The sequence below is a fragment of the Protopterus annectens genome, chromosome 5.part0 (assembly GCF_019279795.1).
Source record: "Protopterus annectens isolate FY-2018-M chromosome 5.part0, PAN1.0, whole genome shotgun sequence".
Classification (NCBI taxonomy): Eukaryota; Metazoa; Chordata; order Ceratodontiformes; family Protopteridae; genus Protopterus; species Protopterus annectens.
Window position 1 is genome coordinate 1,471,530,395 of NC_056735.1, and position 17,170 is coordinate 1,471,547,564.

Here is a 17,170-nt window from a genome sequence, read left to right on the forward strand (position 1 = left end):
TTTTCAGCTGAGATAACAAAAACTGTTGGTACTTTAACATATGGAATTGACAGTTTAATGCCCTCATGGTTAAAGTGGCAGAGGTATACACCTTTTCCCCCCACCTTTCTAATGCTCTGGAATCTCTCTCTGAAGGTAAAGGGTTTTTAGCAGTAGAGGCCTTAATCCCCTTGGGACCCTGTGAAATTGTTTCTGGGTCAGCAGTATGGCTTTTATAAAGGAACTGGTGAGAATCAGGAACCCGGTAATACCTGTCTGGTTTAACAGGAGCTGGAGGTAAAGAATCTGGATTAAGGCTGGCTTCTGTGTACACATCATCCAGAATATCTAAAACAGGAGGGATAGCCAGGGGCCTATGCTGGGGGAGCAGTAGAAATTCCCTGAGCCTTTTCTTGGAATCTGAGTAATCTTGGCCTTCCCAGTGAAAGTGTTCCCTCAATGTATGCAGTGTTTCCCCAAAAGAGTAGTCCTCAGGGGGGGAGACCAAGGGAATAGACTCCTCAGCATCAGAGTCTTCGAAAGGGGAATAGGCGTAATCCTGGTCCTCAGAGTGTTCTCAGGTAATAGAAGCCTGGTCTGAGGAAGGGTAGTCTTCCTCTAATCTGGGTCTTTTGTCAGAGGGGTGTTGAGAACCCTTGATAAGAGTAATCAAATCCTCAGCCATTTTAAGCATCTGCTTTTTAGGCATGGGGCCTTGAGAGGAGGTCTGAGGACCCTGTTTTTTAGTTTTCATGGCTGCTTTAGATTTAGTGAAAGATTTAATGGAGAAGGTGGAAGGCCTGAAGACGCCTTCAGAAATGGCAGGCCTGTCTAAATTCTGAGTTTCCCCGCCAGGAGTGGCGTCGGTATCTGCAGTAGGAATGGGGACCGAGGAGCCTGCGACCTCGGGTACTGAAGTCACCGGTAATGTAGTTTCATCGGTACTCAGGGGCTGCGTAGGCGCCTCGCTAAGAACCGGAGAACTGGTAGTCGGCCTAAGCGTGGTCTCAGTACTCGGTGCGGACCTCGGATGTCGGTCCTTATCTTTGCGTCTTTTGCTCAAAACTGGAGTCGGAGTATCCGACAACATGATATAATAACATTTTTTGCCAAAATAATGAAGGGCGAACTCCGCCCGGCGCTTAATAGTGCGCTTGTTGAATCTAGCACAAAAACGGCAGGCCAAGACGTCATGGTCTGGACCTAAGGAAGGTATACAGAAAGAGTGGAAATCTTTATGCGGTATTTGCTTCCCACAAGAAATGCAATTATTAACTTTGTCTGACATCGGTCTGAGGCAAGAAAAGTTTCCCCAATGGGGTACTTAGCTTTAAAGAAGACTTCGGCTGAAATACTTTCGTAAATCTCAGGAGCTGGCCGACCGGCACTTGCGAACTGCTTCTGCTTCGGGCACCACGCGGCAAGAAAGACTGGAGAAAATGGCGTCGGCTGCCTCTTTTATACCCCTGCCGCACTGATGTCAGGGAAGAAGCAACGATAACCGACGCCGGACCTAGACTTTGGAATTCGGCCGACCGAGGACCCGCCTGACGGCAGGACCCATCTGTAATGACTGCAGCTGTATGCACGATGAACATCACCAAAAACATCCGAAGAGGACAGGGGGACGGAGGGAGGGACGGTTGCTGACAAATGAAGTTTACCTACTCAGATGGAACATTATGGTGAGTACATAACTTCTTAATCTGAAGTAGTTAACTTCATTTGTGCATCAACCTATGGGACAGAGTCCCCATCTACCTGAATCTTGGGAGGCCCTCAAGGAAGGATGTTCCGGAGCACTGCGGAGCCAAAGGATGCTCTCCCTCTGGAAACCAGATCCAACTTGTAGTGGCTTATAAAAGAGTGAGATGAGGCCCACGTGGCAGCCGAGCAAATGTCGTAACTAGCTCGAAAAGCAGCAGAGGTAGAAACAGACCGAGTTGAATGGGCATGGAGTTCCTGAGGAGAAGGCCTGCCAGAACTCTCATAAGCCAAGAGAATACACTGAGAAATCCACCTGGAAAGTGTGACTTTAGAAACAGCTTTTCCCAAACTGGATTAAGCAAATGACACAAATAACTGATCTGAACGTCTATGACCGGCTGTCCTGTGCAGATAAAATCTCAACTGTCTGTGTACATCCAAAGAGTGTAATATGAATTTGCCCTTATTTTGTTAATTAGGGAAGAAGACCGGCAAATTAATAGACTGATTAATATTAGTTTCGGAAGCAATTTTGGGGAGAAAAGAGGGATTGGTCCTGAGGAATACCCTAACCTTGTGGAAAATTAAGTACGGAGGCTTGGCACAAAGGGCTTGAAGCTCCGAAACCCTTTTTGCCGACGTGATAGCGACAAGAAAGGCCATTTTCCAGGACAAGAACTTCAGATCTACCAAGGCAGCAGGCTCAAAGGGAGGAGCTGTTAAGGCCTGGAGCACCAGCGATAAGTCCCAAGGAGGGATCACCTCTTTCACCGGTGGTCTTAGTAGGAAGGTGCCCTTTAAGAAGGCCCTACATAATCTGGATGAAGTCAGAGGGCCAAGATCACATCCAACGTGGTAATGAGCGATAGCCGCCAACTGTACTTCGACTGTGGAAGAGCTAGCACCTTTATCAAACAGTCCTGACAGAAAATCCAGCACAGCTGGTAACGGAGCTGTGAAAGGATCTAGGTTCTGATGTTCAACCCAAATAGAAAAACGTTTCCATTTGCTACGATAAACCTTCCTAGTAGACGGCTTGTGGGCCGCCACTAGGATCGCTTTGACCTGGGAAGAGATACCGGGAGTCCGGACTAACCGTGGAACTGGATCAACCAAGCTGTGAGCTTGAGGTTGTCCAGGTTCGGGGTTGGTAGGCCCAGGGGGTGAGATATCAGATCCGGACGGGGATCTAGAATCCAGGGAGGATTCACTAGATGAGACCACAGATAAGGGAACCATGCCTGACGAGGCCAGAATGAGGCAATGAGGATTATCGTGCACTCCAACCATCTGGCTTTCTGCAGAAATTTGAGCATCAGGGGAAGGGGCGGATAAGCATAAAGAAGACTGGGAGGCCAAGCATGCACCAGAGCATCTCTTGGTGATTCCCCGGGTGGGGGAATTAGAGCGAAGTAGGTGTCGCACTTCGTGTTTGAAGGAGAGGCGAAAAGATCGTAACAAGGTTGACCCCATTTGGAGAAGATCTGCTTCGCTACATTGGGATTCAGAGACCACTCGTACGGGGAAAGGATGGTGCGACTCAGTCTGTCCACTAGGATGTTGGAACGACCCCGAATGTGCGTCGCTACGAGAAAGCAGTTGGTGGAAATTGCCCATTCCCAAACTCTCATGGCCTCTCGACAAAGTGGATAGGACCTGGTTCCCCCTTGTTTTATACAAACGACAGACATGTTTGTCTGTCTGGATCACAATTGTCCCGACGGGAAGAAGGCTCTGAAGTGCTTGCAATGCTAACAGCACCGCCCTCATCTCCAGGGCACTGATATGCAGTGAGGTCTCAGTCTGGTTCCACGTGCCTTGGACGGTCCTGCCGCAACAATGCCCCCCCACCCGAGGCGAGAGGCGTCCGTGGTCACTGTGGCTAGGGGAGGGGACACAGAGAAGGGGCGCCCCTTTTGGAGGTCCGGGGACCAGAGCCACCATAAGACGGCACTCCTGCAAACCCTGCTGAGAGGGACAGGATGGCTTAGGGGAAAACGTAGGAAGGACCATTGGACTTGGGGTGTCCATTGCAGAATTCTCATATTTAGGTGCGCCATGGGAAGGAGATTGATGGTAGCCACCATTGAGCCTAGGGCCCTCAGGACCAGTTCCGCCGGAGGGGTCGGACAATGAAGAATGGCCTGCACATGTAGTTTTAGGAATTGCAACCGGTCCGGGGTTAAGAAAACTAAGATCTGGTTTGTGTCTACCCTGGCTCCGATAAAATCTATGACCTGAGTCGGGAGCAGGGAGGACTTCCCAGCGTGAATCGTGATCCCCAGCCGGGGAGCTAAGCGAAGGAAGAAATTCCTGGCTGTGCAGAGTAGATGCCATGTGGGGGCGGTCAGGAGCCAGTCGTCCAGGTACGGAAAGACCTGAATTCCCTGGAGTCTCAGGTGGGCCGCTACTACCGCTAACACCTTGGTGAACACCCTGGGGGCTGTGGTGAGACCAAAGGGGAGGACCCCGAACTGATAGTGACTGGCTCCTAGCCGGAAGCGGAGAAACCTCCTGGATTGTCTGTCCATTAAGATGTGGTAGTACGCATCCTTGAGGTCTATGGAGCACATCCAGTCGTTCTCCTGCAAAAGGGGGAGAATGGATTGAAGAGTGACCATCTGGAACTTTTCTTTGGCTATTGCCAGGGTCAATAGAGATAAGTCAAGGATTGGCCTTAAGTCCCCCGTCTTTTTTGGCACCAAGAAGAACCTGGAGTAAAAGCCCGATCCGTACTGGTCTGGGGGGACGTGCTGGATCGCTCCTTTTTCTAGCAGCTGCTGAATTTCTGTAGCTGCGGCCTCCCTCTGATCGGGTGGGACATCGGGGAGGAATCTGGGTCTGAGAGGGGGATGGAGAAACGGAATCTCGTAGCCTCTGGATATGATCCGAAGCACCCAGCGGTCTGTCGTGATGGACTCTCAAGCTGCTAGGTGCTTCGAGAAGTGCCCCCCGACTGCCTCCACAGTGGAGCAGTCAGGTAACCCCTCAGGGTTGCTGCGTGGCCTGATCAGAGAAAGGTTCTCGGGACCCAAAGTTTTTTGGGCCCCCTCTGCCTCTAGGGCGGCGTCCACCTTGTCCTCCTCTGCCTCTGAAGGATGGGAAGTCCGGAGCAAAATGGGATTGCTGAGACTTTCGGAACCACATCTTCTTCTGTCCCTTTTGGTTCTTCGAGAAGGACCTCTGGGGAGCCGAGAAGCGGACTCCAACGGCAGACAACTTCTTCCCGTCTTTCTTGCTCTGGACTAAGGTATCGCGTATGGTCTTGCCAAAAAGGGCAGAACCATCAAACGGGGCATTAGCGAATGACACCTTGAAGGGTTCCGTGAAATCACAGTGGCGGAGCCAGGCCTGTCACCTTAGTACGAAGCCCGCTCCGCTAGCTCTAGCGGTCCCCCTCCGTAGCATGGGACAGCAGCCACATAGAGGTATTGGAACTCGACCTGAGAGTGGCCATTCAGGTAGAGTACACCTGTTTGTCCTCTGCCGACATGGACTCTGGGGGTGACCCGGCATATTCTTTGATAAGATCCCGTTGGAGCCATATGACATGTGCCATGTAGTTCAGCGACCTTATGGAGAAGGTGGCTGAAGCAAACATCTGCTTCTCCAAATGGTCCATCGCACGGGACTCCTTGTCAGGGGGATGGACCGAGGGACTCTCTTGGGACAGTTCCCTCTTGGTGGCCGCCGCCACCAACATGGCATCTACAGGGGTTCCCTTGCTCCAATGAGACCTGTCCGAAGGCGGGCTGAGAATTCTGTCAGGCCTCTTAGGGACGGGCTCCACAGTGTCCGGCTCCTTCCAAGCCCTGGTAGTGATCAGATCTACCAGGGGATCGGCTGGAGGGGACACCCAAGAGGTAGAAGGGCCTGCTTCAAATGCCTCCAGGAACACGGACTCGTCCGAGGTAGGCTTTGGGACAAACCACCCCCCCTGATCCTGAGCATCTCCATGATGTCTCCAAATGAGACGTATTCGGGGGGAGATCTTGGGGAGCCTTCCCCTTCCTCTCAGTCTGTGTCCTCAGTCAAGGACTCGAGGGAGTCCAAGTGCCTCCTTTTGCACTTGCGCTTGTGAGGAACCTCCTCAGGGGGGCTGTCTGAAGAGGCTTCACCAGCCACATCTTGTTCCAACAAGGGAACTACCTGGGACGTCTGAGCAGGCTGTTCCTGGGGCCGGGTGATGGAAGTCGGACCCATCTGCAAGGAAGTGCAGGGTGGAGCCGTAGCTAAGGCCGGGGGCCTGGATTCCATCAACAGAACACTCTCTACCACGTCGAATGCCGAAGGAGAGTCGCTCCCCCTAGGATCCGAGAGCCGACTCTCCCTCGGATCAGACGGGCAGATCGGGGCCGGAGCCGAAGCTGTCGGATCCGAAGGGCCAGTATGTTCCGACCTAGTCAGAGCCGAAGGCACACTGACTGCCTCAGATCCAAAGCTCAGCTCTCGGCTCTGAGAGCTAGGATCCATAGAAAAGGGACCAGACAGACTCGAGGGTATTGGCGCCGAAGTGCCCGAGACTACCGGCGCCGACACCTACTCGGCTCCGAAAACCCCGAGCCTGGGAAGCGGGTCGGGGAAGGAGCTATCGGGGCGAAAAAGGGGGTTGAGCCCCTCCCCCCAGAGGGGGGAGGCAGGAGCACTCCCATCTGCAGCTGGGCCTGGAGGAACCTTCTCATCATCCAGTCCAAGTCTGCATCCGTCAGGCTTCTGGTCGACCTGGAAGAGGCCACCGAGGCGAGACGGGAGTGCCGCCTCGATGACCTCGAGGGAGATCGGGTCTCCTCCTCCTCTGGCCCCGGCGAAAAGCAGGGAGAATGGGGCCGAGAAGGAGAAGGCCCGATCTCAGATCTGTTATGACTGCAGCTGTATGCACGATGAACATCTGACAATAACTGGCTCCCAGCCAGAAGAGTAAATACCTTCTGGATTGTCTGTTCATTCTTATGTGATAGTATGCATCATGAAGGTCTATTGAGCACATCCAGTCGTCCTTTGCCCAGAAAGGGTAGAATGGGCTGAACCAAGGCCATCCGAAACTTTGCATGTCGAACTGATTTGTTCAAGTCACTGAGATACAAAACTGGTCTCCAGTCCCGTTTTCTTTGGCACTAAAAAGAATCTCAAGTAAGTTCTGGATTCTATGGTCTGGTGGGACATCCTGGATGACTCTTTTTTTCTAGCAACTTTTGTATTTCTATTGCTGCTTCTTCCCTCTGACTGGGTGGAACACTGGGAATTTTGTGTAGAGTTAGAGATAGAAGGAAAAAGTGCATTATACAGCTTCTGGAAATAATTCCCTACACCCAAGTACCTCTTGTTAAATCTAGCCAGGCTTTCTGGTGCTAGAATAGTCGACCCCCAATTTCTTCCAGAAGGGGACAATCGGTCTTCCTTTCAGGAGTGCTGATAGGGTCTGTCAGAAAAAGAATCTATGGACCACTGGTTTTGTGGGCCTCCTCTACCCAGTTGGCACTGCCGTCTAATAGAGTCCCCCACTCTGTCCCTAGGGTAACTATCTCCATGTGTGTTCTGGAAAGGGCCCTGGGACTTTCTGAACCACATCTTCCAACCACCCAGTTGATTCCTAGGAAAGGATCGTTGAGGGGTCAAAAAGAATAGTTGTGTAAAATTTTACCATAACCATAGATGTCCTTCTCTTCCATGTTGCAGTATTCTTGTTGTAGATTTCCTGCCCTCAGGCAACTCATATGTCGGCTCCTATACAAAAGCTTCAGCTTGGCTGTTGCAGCTGCATGGGACGTCACACATAAGGCCATAAACCCAGGGTCCTTAAATGTGACGTGGAAAAACATTCTTCTTTGAAAATCTAACTACTAAATCACTTCTATGTCATATCCCAATGTAAAGTGAGATATAAAAAATGTACATTCAAACCTAAAGTAAAAGACAAAAAAAATTACTATGATTTATGTCCAAAATACATTTTTAGTATCTGTAACAAAAAATACATTGTCTATGAATCTCTTATAGACTTTTATATGAGCTGTAAAAAAAAAAAAAAAAAAAGGAATTTGTTTTAAAAACTGAGTCTCTGACCAGTCCATGATTATATTGGTAAATGATGGAGCTACAGTGGCTCTCATTGCAACTCCTTGCTTCTGACGAAAATATTCCCCATTAAACATACAATTATTTTCCAACATTAACTCCATTAGTTGACAAATAGTACTAACTGTAACACCACCATAGTGACTGTACTTAACCAAAAAACATCTTAAAAAGTCCATCCCTTCATCTATGGGGATATAAGGATTTTACATGCAAAGTAAACATTTTAATTTGTTCCCCTTCAAAAGACACTTTATTCACCGATTTAAAAATCGCAACAAATCCTTGAAGTAACTCTCCAAACTTTGAACTAAAGGATTTAGAAAATAATCCAAAAAATAGAAATGTGTTCCGTTACACTACCTTTATCCGAAACTATTGGCCTGAATGGCAAAGGAAAAAACCCACTATGTAACTTAGGAATCCCAAACAAAATAGCCAGTTTAGATTGTTCAACATATATAAACTGAAAAACATCCTGCGATATTGAACCATTAGCATGTAAATCTAACAGGACATCATGTATAAGATAATATTTGGATTTAATCTGCAACATAGTAACCTTCTCAAATTCTTCTTGGTTGTTACGCATATTTTGAACTGACTGCACATACTCATTTTGATACATAATAAACCCACTACCCTTATCCACATGCATAAAATATAAATCTCTCATTACTCAAATTAAGCATAACGGACCTATATTTTCACACATATCATGAAACACAGAGATGGAAGTAGGCAAGCTAAGATTAAGTGTATTGTCATACAAAAATCTGACCCATCAACAATATAAGCCAAACTTAACTTTCTACAGAACAGTTTTAAATCAACCAGAATGTTACTTACATTAGCTCATCATCTTGAAGGAACAAAAGTTAATCCTTTACTTAAAACTTTGACTTGCACAACATCAAAACACCCAGTAGTAAAATTATAAATATTGTCCTTCAACTTCACACAATGTCCAGAAAAAAACACTAGGAAAAAAATGCCATGTAAAGACGATCTATGCTTTATGCAGACAAGGATAGTGGGTTAATTACAATGTATCAAAATGAGTAAAGTGCAGTCAATTCAAAATAAGCTCAACAACCCAGAAGAATATGAGAAGGTTAGTAAGTTGCAGATTAAATCCAAATATTATCTTATACATGATGTCATGTTAGATTTACTTTCTAATGGTTCAATATCGCAGGAAGTTTTTCATTTTTTTATGCTGAACAACCTAAACTGGCTATTTTGTTTGGGACTCCTATGCTACATAGTGGGGGTTTTCCTTTGCTGTTCAGACCAATAGTTTTGGCTAAAGGTAGTGTAACAGAACACATTTCTATTTTTTTGGATTATTTTCTAAATCATTTAATTCAAAGTTTGGAGAGTTACATCAAAGATTCATGGCATTGTTTAGATTCTTTGAATAGAGTCTTTTGAAAGGGGATATACTACAATGTTTACTTTGTATGTAAAATCCTTACATACAAGCATACCCATAGATGAAGGGATGGAGGTTTTAAGATGCTTTTGGTTAAATACAGTCACTATAGTGCTGATACCATTAGTACTATTTGTCAACTAGCGGAATTAATGTTGGAAAATAATTTTATGTTTAGTGGGGAATATTTTCGTCCGAGGCAGGGAGTGGCAATGGGAGGCACTGTAGCTTCATCATTTACCTCTATAATCATGGACTGGTGAAACTCAGCTTTTAAAACAAATTCTTTTTTTTACAGCACAAGTAAGTCTATAAGAGATTTGTAGAAGATCTTTTGTTACAGCTACTAAAAAGGAAGACATTCTCAATTTTATTTTGGACATAAATCATAGTAATGATTTTTTTGTCTTTTACTTTAGGTAATATCAGTTCAACTGTACATTTTTTAGATATCACTTTACATTGGGATATGACACAAACAATTTAGTAGTCAGATTTTCAGAAAAGAATCCTTTTCCAACAACTATTTGCATTTTCAGACTGCACATCCCTATTAGATGAAGAAAAATATACCCAGGGGCCAAATGATTGGTCTTCAGATTAACTACCGAACAAGATATGTTTTTGAAAGGCATTGATACTGCGGTGGTGGTGCTGCGGTAGTGTTGTCACCTCACAGTTAGACGTTGCCCGTTCGATTCTCAGTTAGAGCATCTTCTGTGTAGCAACATGCGTGAATGGGCGTTCCTTCATTGAAGGTTGTGCGTTAGGCCCGGCAAGCCAGTACATAAAAATCTACTGCCAATCATTAGCGGACCGGAGTTCCGCTGTGGCGACCCCTAACTGGGAAAAGCAGAGGCAGGGAGGGGAGCGAAGAGAGCCCGAGTGTAGCGAGGGCGAACGTAGTGGGGCTATTGCAGTTTACAAGGTTTCCTAAGGTGTCCTAAAGCTATAAGGTAAGTGTTATAGCTCTTAATGTAAGAGTCAATTTACTTAAGTTACAGGGGAAGGAGGCAACCACTCAAGTAGAAAAAAAAGAGCCCTATGGCCGACCAATATGGTGACCTGCTTAATTACACAGCACTGAAAGTGAAAGCTTAACAAATGCTTTTAGTGTGTGCAACCTACTTTGTTTAAATGCTGAGAGAAACTGATTGCAGTCCTGTAGACACCGTTTTGTAGGGAACTGTAGAGTTCAATCTGTTTAAATGCTGAGAGAATGTTGATTGCAGTCCTGTAGACACCGTTTTGTAGGGAACTGTACAGTTCAATCACACCAGGTCAGCCAAGGGGGGGCGGGAGGGGTCAGTTCAACAGTCCAAACCAGCTATACTACTCACAAAGACAACAAAGCCAATAAGAACTTCCCAAACTGGGTAGCTAATCGCTTCTTTGTGGCACAAAGAATTGAGTAATGGCACATCCATCTCATTCTTACAAGTTGTGTGCCAGTCTGCTGTCAGTAAGGGAAGAACTAAATATGTGAGCTATGTCCAATACAGAGCTGGAATACGGAAAAGAAAAAACATCTTCCTCTGGTAAAATCCTCTGAATACGAAATACTACTGTAGCTTTGGTTCTTACAAAGAACATCTGAGGATGTGCAAGCAGTTATTAACATGTGAACTTATTAATGGTGTGCAATGACTATGATGATCCACGTGGCTTTAACATGACTAACGGTTCAGTCTTTCTTGAGACGTTTAATTATGAAGTTTGGTTACACATTGTCCTTACCTAATCTAAAGCAAAAGAGGTGATCCTGACATTCCAGACAACCAATCAAATAAAAACAAGATATTATGCATCCAGAATTATAGAACAGCCTGCTCATAAAGGTAGACTTCAAACAAATATTTTGACTAACCCAGTACAAATATAATAAAAGGAAGGCAGACATCAACAAGTAACTTTCATCTAAGACTTACGTATCAGACTCATCTGAGCTAGAGTCATCATGGGTCTGCTCTGCCTTCCACCTCTTGTACCTGTCGATAAGCTCTGTAAGATATGATGTTTTTTTTGAATTCCTCAATATAAATTTGTGTTTCACCAATTCCTTTGCTGTAGGCCTCTGAAAAACAAAGTCAACCTCTTAGTGATATAAAAAACTTACAGAAGAGTTAATATAGTTTCATTTCCTTAATATTACAATGGCATAAAGTAAACGGTCTCTTTTTGTATGTGTGTGCGAGTTGTAGCTGCCTTAGCTAAAATTAGTCTTGGTTAAGAAACAGTAAAGTGTTTAGAAATGTTTAATTATAAAGTAAAGCATTTGTAAGTTAAGGCAAAATCAGAAGTGTAACCCAGAAAAAAGAGTTTGAAAAGTAACAGTGAAAAAGGGAAGTTCGTATAAAGTATCAAAAGACAGTAAAATTAATTAATGTCTGCTCTGGCCTATTTTCATCTTGTATGAAATCTGGGTGAAAAAGTATCATTTATGAAACCTCAAAAGAATCCACAAAATGTATTCATAGAAAGACTGACAGAAAGCAGACTTCACAGACAGCATTAACTTATTCTTTGGTTACATTTGTGAATATAAATATATAAAACTTCACAGACAGCATTAACTTATTCTTTGGTTACATTTGTGAATATAAATATATAAAATATTTTCTTCAAGAAGGCTTTTTAACAACTGTTTAGTGGTTAGGGCACTTTCAATGCACAAATGTCCTCAATGCCTGCAGAAATGATGGCCCCATATACAAAGCTCCCACCCTGGGAGTTACGAGTATGACCCTCACTGTCATGGAATGAATGGGCTCATATGCCATTAAGGAAGAATCATTGCTCAGCGGGCAGAGGAAGAAAAAGACAAAGAATAAAAAACAGGCAGTACAATTCAGTGACATCACACACATTTTATAACAAAATAATTTCTTGGGTATCAACAAAATACATCTGCCACCAATCCATTTTTTCCTGGTGAGGTGTTGCAGTCGCAACAAACTCAGCAAAACATGCCAGACTTCTTTCTTTTCAGCAACAGTCTTCAGTTATCCTAAGAGATCCCCATGCATTCCCAGAAAAGCTTGAAGTACAGAATTGCGCCTGTGTCTACTAGTTCTACAATGAGGCCTACTTCCAGTGGGCTGTACCTGTCACATCTCCAGCTGGAAGCAACCAGTGATATCCTCAATATGCACCCAAACCACCTCCACTGTCTCTTTTTGATCTGAAGGAGAGAAAGCTCTTCTCTGAAACGGTCCCAGATTGTCCTGCTTTTCACTCTTGACATGGACAGAGTGAGCCCTGCAACCCTACAGAGTGGCCTCATTTTGCCACTTGTATCCAGGATCATTGTCTTTTGATCACTACTCAAACCTTGTGATCAAAGGAAAGGATAAGGGCAAAGCCTGACTGTTAAATTGACAGTTTCAGCCTAGAACTCAGCTCCTGCTTTATCACTACTGTCTAGTACACGGTGCTTGTAGTACTGCTGCTGCTATACCCATCTGTTGGTCCATCTCCTGATCCCTTCTATCCAGGCTCATAAAGAGGACCCCAGAATACTTAAATGTAATAAAAAATGTGCATGTCATTCTTCTTTCTTTGACAGAAAGACCATTAATTTAAGAAAGAAGAGAGAGCCAATGTACAGTCCATATGTTTATTTCAATTTACAGATCAGGCAGTGTTCACACACACACACACACACACACACACACACACACACACACACACACACACACACACACACACACACACACTTCAAACAAGTCGTCATCTTCAGCTAATCCAACCATAACTATTACTTTCCACATTTAAAAAACATTTAAGTTACACACACACAGACACACACACTTCAAACAAGTAATCTTCAGCTAATCCAACCATAACTATTACTTTCCACATTTAAATAACATTTAAGTTAAACATAAAATTAAATCTCTAGCCAATCAGCAAGCTCTATACACACACATAAGAGAGATGTTGAGAAAAAATAGGAGAATTAGGGAGAACATTTTTTAAACTATCTCAAGAAATTTAGAAATTATAAAACACTTAGCTGAGAGAAAGGCTGACACGTCTTGTTGGCAGAGCGACAAACAAGATCTGAGGTAACATACACAGGGGCATTGTGAGTAGAGACTTGGCTCAAGAGTTTTTGGCTGGCACAAGCTGTACAATGGCCCAGCTGGTTCCGAGGACTGGAACCGAATCCCTACTGTGAAGAATAAATGAAGATTGACAACATCAAATCCAAACTTGTCAAGGACAGAACGTAGCAAGGAGGACAATTGTGTTCTTCAACCTCTTGGGCTTTCTTTAGAAGCTGAGATATCAGAGGAGCTGGGGGAAAGGCATAAAGGAGACCAGGGGGTCAATCGTGGAGAAGAGCATCTCTGGGTGACTCCACTGGAGGGGGGATCAGAGCACAGTAACTACTGCACTTGTTGTTCAGAGGGGGCACAAACAGATCACAGCAAGGGTGGCCCCAGTGATGGAAAATCTTTTCCATCACCACAGGACTGAGAGACTACTTGTGAGGCATCAGAATAGTTCTGCTCAACATGTCCACTATCATGTTGGAGGCTCCTCGGAATATGCATTGCCGTGAGAAAGCGGTTGGAAGAAATCGTCCATTGCCAAACTCCGAGGGCTTGTAGACAAAGTGGATAAGATTTGGTTCCTCTGTTTGTTGATGTACCAGACTGCCAACATGCTGCCCGTCTGAACTGTCACTGTTCCCAGGGGAAAGGCATCTTGAAATGCTTGCAATGCTAAGAGCACTCCCCTCATCTCTAGAACACTGATGTGTAAACTGGCCTCCAGTTGGGACCAAGTGCCTTGGATTGTCATTCCCAGATAATGCCCCCCCATCTGCAAAGTATCCATGGTCACTATGGCTTGGGGCTGTAGAAGAAGGAAAGGACAGCCCGAAAGGATCTCAACGGAATGGAGTCACCCAGACAGGTCTTGTCCGCAGCGATTGGAGAGCAAGGTGTGATGCGATATCGGCTGATTCAATAATGACCACTGGGAGGTCAGAAGCCACTGGAGAATCTGCATGTGATATCTGGCCAAAGGAACTAGAGTACTTGAGGCTGCCATTGAGCCTAGCACCTGTAAGATGAGTCTGGCTGGAATACTTCTGTTCTGAACAATATGGTTTACTTGTGATCTGATCTTTTGGAGCCTTTCTACTGGGAGTGAAGCAATTCCCATAACTGTGTTTAAACAGAGCTCTGATAAATTTCAGCTGTTGTGAGGGTTGCAGATTTGACTTTTCATAATTTATTGTAATGCCTAATGAAGTGCAAAGATGTTGGGTATAATCTTGCCCTTATGTGTCGACGCCTGGTAGTAGCGGTAAGGAGCCAGTCGTCGAGAGAAGGAAAAACTCAAAATCCCTGCAGTCTGAGATAAGCTGCTACCACTGCCATGCATTTGGTAAACGCCTGGGGGCTGTGGTAAGACCAAAGGGCAGTGATCTGAACTGAAAGTAACTGGGTCCCAGCCGGAAGCACAGGAATCTTCTGGAACGTTTGTCCATTTTTATATGGTAATACGCATCCTGAAGATCTACAGAGCACATCCAACTGTCTTTTTCCAAGAAAGGAAGTATTGACTGTACCAAGACTATCTGAAACTTGGTTTGCTAAACTGACTTGTTGAACTGGCTGAGATCTAAAATGGGTCTCCAGTCCTCTGTTTTTTGGGCACTAAAAAGAATCTTGAGTAAAACCCAGCCCCCCTCTGGTCTGGTGGGATTTCTTGGATAACTTTTTTCAAGCAATTTTTGAATTTCTACGACTGTTGCTTCCCTGTGACTGGATGGAATGTCTAGGAGTCTTTTTTTTATTTTTGGATTCATCGAAAAGGGAATGATGTAACCTCTGGAAATAATCCAGAGCAGATTGGTGCAGGGATAATCATCAGCCAACTACCTCCACAGGAAGGCAATCGGGCTTCCATTCAGGAGCGCTGGTAGGAGTTACCAGAGAAGGAATCTCTGGACCCCTGGTTCTGCGGGCCACCTTTGCTTCCAGAATGGTGTCTTCCATTGTTGTTTCCCCCTCTGCACCGGGAGAAGTCCTTGCCACATGAATCCTGGAAAGGCCCTTGACCCTTTTTGAACCACAGCTTCCCACTTCTCTGGTTCCTACAGTACGGCCGTTGAGGAGTGGAGAAACGTATGCCTACAGCAGAAACAGCCTTCCCATCTTTCTCACATTTGGCCAGTGTCTTTTGCCTTGGGTCCAAATAGGGATGATCTGTTGAATGGAGCATTGACGAAAAAAGATTTAAATGGCTCTGCAAAGTCACACAAGCGCATCCAGGCATGTCTTCTGATGGCTACTCCTGAACCTGCTGCTGTTCTCGTCCCTTCAGCTGCATGGCCAATTAGCCTTATGGACGAGTTAGAAATCAATTCACAGGTGGCGAGCTGAGAGGTAACCTTCTCTCGGACCCCTTCAGCTACTGCTCCTGTAAGAGTATCTGACAGCTCTTTAATCAGATCTCTCTGCAACCTGGTAAAGTGCGCCATATAGTTCAAAGACCTGAGAGCAAAGGTTGATTAAGCGTAAAAGGGCTTTCCAAACCTATCCATAATCCTAGACTCCTTGTTAGGATGGATAGCAGGACTTCCTTCTGCAAGTTTCTTTTTTGTGGCTGCTGCTATCACCATGGTGTCTACAAGGATACCCTTAGCCCAATGCTGCTCATCCTTAGGGGCAAATAGGATCTGGTCAGGCCTCTTGGGGATCGGCTCGATGGAATCGGGAATTATCCAGGCCCACTGAGAGATCAGTTTAACAAGCTTGTCAGCTGGTGGAGAGATCCAAGAGGTACAGGGCTGAGCACGCAAAGCCACCAGGTATACCAATTCCTCTGAGGAAGGCTGGAGGGAAGTCGAGCCACCCATCTGTTTCAGGATTTCCAGGATGCCCTCGAAGGAAACATCATCAGGGGTGACCTGGGGGAACCTTCCCCTTCATCAAAATTGGTATCCTCAGTGAAAGACTCCTCCGGGCAGTCTAAGTGCTTCCTCTTGCACTTTTTCTTCGAAGGTACTTCCTCTGTGGGATGTTCCGGGGAAGTATCGGAAGAGGAAACCACCAAGGTGGATCACTTCTGAGGCTTTGTGCCCTCTGTCCCAGGGATGAGGCTGGTGGAAGCTCCGGTCGAGGGGATACAGATGTTGCTTGGCCAAACAGGGATGGCAAGGACTGCGAGCCCACAATGGACAAGGCCCTCCGAAGCTGCCTCCAAAGCAGAAGCGTGGGTCAAGCCCACGAACTCTGAGGCACAGAGAGGCATGACAGGCTCTGAAAGAATCAGATTCAAACCCTGCACCTTGGAACCAGAGACAAAGCCTCGACCCAGGAGGTCTCCGGTTCCGACAAATTGGAGGAACTCAAGGCAATTCTCAGTTCCGGAGAAGAAAGTCTAACCGGAACAGAGGCAGTTGGAGCTGGGCAGGTTGGTGCCAGGTGCTCTAAAGACTCATTTGGAGTTGGAGGAGGAATGTGTGACAGTGTCGAAGAAGGATCGGTTCTGGAGTAGAGTTGGCTGGGAATGGAAGACAAAGGTAATCCCCTTGCCATCAGGAGATGGTCGACAAGTCTCATGATGCTCAATTCTGAGATACTTTCAATGGACTGAATGGACAATGCTGTAGGAGACCTAGGTGGTCTCGGTTCCATAAACTGTCTGGTGATCTGTCCAAAAGTGGATCGACCAAAGGGGAATATGTAGTTCTCAGTGAGGCAATAAAAATAGTCTGCTTCGGTACCAATAAAACCACTGGTACCAAATCTGCAGGTGTTTGTTCAGTAGCAATACTTGGTGACGAATAATTCTTGTCTATCGGTGCTGTGGAAGCTATCAACACCATAGGCTGCTTAGTCAATTTGGCAGGTAGTTCCGAGGAACTTCTCTGAACAGGAGGAGATAATTTCTTTGGTTTCAAAGACAAGGACGAGGAGAATGACAAGCTGACTTCAGTTCTTGGACCAGATA

General features: G+C 45.7%; 1 protein-coding gene across 1 annotated transcript in view; it reads right to left on the reverse strand.

Annotated features, from left to right (window-relative positions):
- LOC122802388 (serine/threonine-protein kinase 24) overlaps positions 1-17,170 on the reverse strand; it is a 1,288,879-nt gene that overhangs the window by 291,213 nt on the left and 980,496 nt on the right. The window contains exon 7 of the mRNA XM_044072014.1: positions 11,125-11,270. Within this exon, the coding sequence (XP_043927949.1) occupies positions 11,125-11,270 (146 nt within the window). The remainder of the gene's footprint in view (positions 1-11,124; positions 11,271-17,170) is intronic.